General features: G+C 59.6%; 1 protein-coding gene across 1 annotated transcript; it reads left to right on the top strand.

Moving 5' to 3' along the window:
• Nucleotides 1-868: 868 nt before the first annotated feature.
• On the top strand, nt 869-1,813 carry LOC149127811 (MAP/microtubule affinity-regulating kinase 3-like). The gene has a single exon (XM_089327009.1). It carries the CDS (start codon nt 869-871, stop codon nt 1,811-1,813), a length of 945 nt encoding a protein of 314 aa, XP_089183135.1.
• Nucleotides 1,814-2,652: the final 839 nt, after the last annotated feature.

Here is a 2,652-nt window from a genome sequence, read left to right as displayed (position 1 = left end):
GGAGACACTAGGAGGTCTTCAAAAGATGCAACGTATCATCATATTTAAACTAGTAATGAGAAGGCCACCCAAGCAATCTATAGGTTGGAGTTTCTCAAAAATTAAGTATCAAGCCCTATCACCAACCTAGGCCAAAAACTCTTTGGGTATCGTTTTAATTTTATTGGAAGATTATCGAGAAAAACCACTGTGGATGAACTACAGCTCCCATTGGTCAATTTCTTGCTCTGACTTCATAAGTCACCACTGTTATGAAAGTCATATTACACAGTCCCTGGCTGGGCTGTGACTGGTCCATTTCTTGCTCTGCTCTCACAAGGCGCCATTATGTGAGGTGAACCCCCAAAAAGTATATATAGCTGCTACGGGGGCCTAGATTTTTGTCCGCCTTACCCAGAGAGCACTCTTTTGTGATCTGTGTAACTAGGACCCATCTAACCAGCCTTTGCGCTCATTGGTGTTGCTTGTGCTTTTTCTTGGTTGTTTGTTTCTGGGTCTATTTGGTTTTTGCTTTTTTCCATTTTGTTTAGTTTGTTGTTTTCCTCCTCGTTGTTGTTTTGCCCATTTGGTCTTTTTTTGCAGTTTTCTTTATTTTTGCTTCCCCCACTCTAGTCAGCTAGCACACTCAGAAGTATCAGCGTTCGAGGATTTAGTGGCTTTTCCTCTTTGTTTTTTCTGCATTATTGAGATAGGCTTGCGGCATCGCCGCTAGAGTAGTGAGAGTAGCTGGTGCTGTGTCTTAGTCAGCTGGGTAGTCAGTCCCCCGTGGTCCCTTTGTGTTGTAGGCAGTGCAGTGAGGATCGGTGATTAGCTAGTGTGCGTCGAGTGATTTAGGGAGTCGAGAGAGCGTAGTTAGGTGACCGGCATCATGGAAGACCCCTTGGACTTCCATCCTCCTCTGGATGGGATCCGTTTTGTGGACGTAATCGGCCGGGGCGGCTTTGGCCTGGTGAAGCTGGCCCGGCACCTGGCGTCGGGCAAGTACGTGGCAGTGAAGATCCTCCTGCGAGACTGCTCTCCCAGCAGCCCGCTGTCCGCGCAGGGGGAGGCAGCCATCCTGAGGAGCCTGCGGCACGACAACATCGTGCGGCTGCTGGAGGAGCGGCACACGAGGACGCACCGGTTCCTGGTCATGGAGCTGGCGACCAAGGGCTCGCTCCAGAGCTACGTGTTTGAGCAGGGCGGCCTGGCCGAGGCCGAGGCCAGGACCCTGTTCGGCCAGGCGCTGGCCGCCGTGAGCTACTGCCATGCCCAGCGCGTGGTGCACCGGGACCTCAAGCTGGGCAACCTGCTGCTGGACGAGCACATGACCATCAAGCTGGCGGACTTCGGCCTGAGCCTGCGGCTGGAGCAGGGCACACTGGTAAGGGGCTTCTGGGGGACCCCCGAGTACTGCGCACCAGAGGTTTTCCTCGGGGAGGCCTATGACGCTTTTAAGGCTGATGTGTGGAGCCTAGGAGTGGTGCTGTTTGCCATGCTGGCGGCCACGCTGCCCTTCCGCGGCAAGGACACGGAGGAGCTGCAGGACACGGTGCTGTGTGCCTGCTATGTGCTGCCGCGTGCCGTCAGCCCGGCCCTTCGGGAGCTACTGGCTTGGCTGCTCACTGTCCATGCCTCGGGGAGGCCCAGTGCAGAGGATGCCAGGGCACACTGGTGGTTCGATTCCGGCCGAGAAGCCACCCAGGAGGAGAAGGAGGCCGCTGTCACCCTGCTGCAGCCCCTGGGCGTTCCCCGCGACTCAGAGGCCAAGGAGTACCTGGCGGGCCTCGGCCTGCTGCCAGGCACCGGGACTGAGGGGACGCCAGGCCCTTAGCCCCAGGGCCCTGCATCCCTGCCCGAGTCCTCACAGGGCGGGGAGCGCCACCCCACAGAGAAGGACCGCTTGTCTGTGGTATCAGTGTCCTCTGAAAGCATGTCTGTCAATATTTCCTCCGCACAAAGCGACTCCTCCGAGGCCTCCAGAGAGTCTTGCCCTCTCCCCTGCCTCGGGGCCTCCAGGAGCTGAGCCCAAGGCCCCTGAGGTGACCCCACTCTTGACTCTCTCCTACCAGGCCAGCCACAGCAGGAGAGGAGCCCTGCTCCCAGCACCACCCCCAACTCCTCCCAGGCCTCCAGTGAGTCTGGCCCTCCCCCCTGCCTCGGGGCCTCCAGGAGCTGAGCCCAAGGCCCCCGAGGTGACCCCACTCTTGACTCTCTCCACCAGGCCAGCCACAGCAGGAGAGGAGCCCTGCTCCCAGCGCCGCCCCCAACTCCTCCCAGGCCTCCAGTGAGTCTTACCCTCCCCCCTGCCTCGGGGCCTCCAGGAGCTGAGCCCAAGGCCCCCAAGGTGACCCCACACTTGACTCTCTCCTACCAGGCCAGCCACAGCAAGAGTGGAGCCCTGTTCCCAGCGCCGCCCCTGAGCCAGCCTCCCAAGCGTCGCCCTCCAGCCCCAGTGCCGGGAGCCACGTGGACCTTGCAGAGCCAGAAGCCGCCGCCGCCGCATCCTGTGAGCCCAAGGATGCTGACACCACAGACACCAAGGCCAGCGCCCAGGGCAAGAGGCAGGGCCGTCGCGGGGTCGGCAGGAGGATCCTCCGGTTCCTGCTGAGGGCGTGCTGCATCCTGCCATCCCAAGTGAGCAGCCCTGGCAGCTGCTGCAGAGTGGTCCCC

Source organism: Oryctolagus cuniculus, chromosome 2 (genome assembly GCF_051225735.1).
Source record: "Oryctolagus cuniculus isolate XC-2025 breed Fujian yellow rabbit chromosome 2, ASM5122573v1, whole genome shotgun sequence".
NCBI classification, from domain to species: Eukaryota; Metazoa; Chordata; class Mammalia; order Lagomorpha; family Leporidae; genus Oryctolagus; species Oryctolagus cuniculus.
Note: the sequence above shows the minus strand (reverse complement) of the source record. Positions and strands in the feature narration are given on the sequence as shown.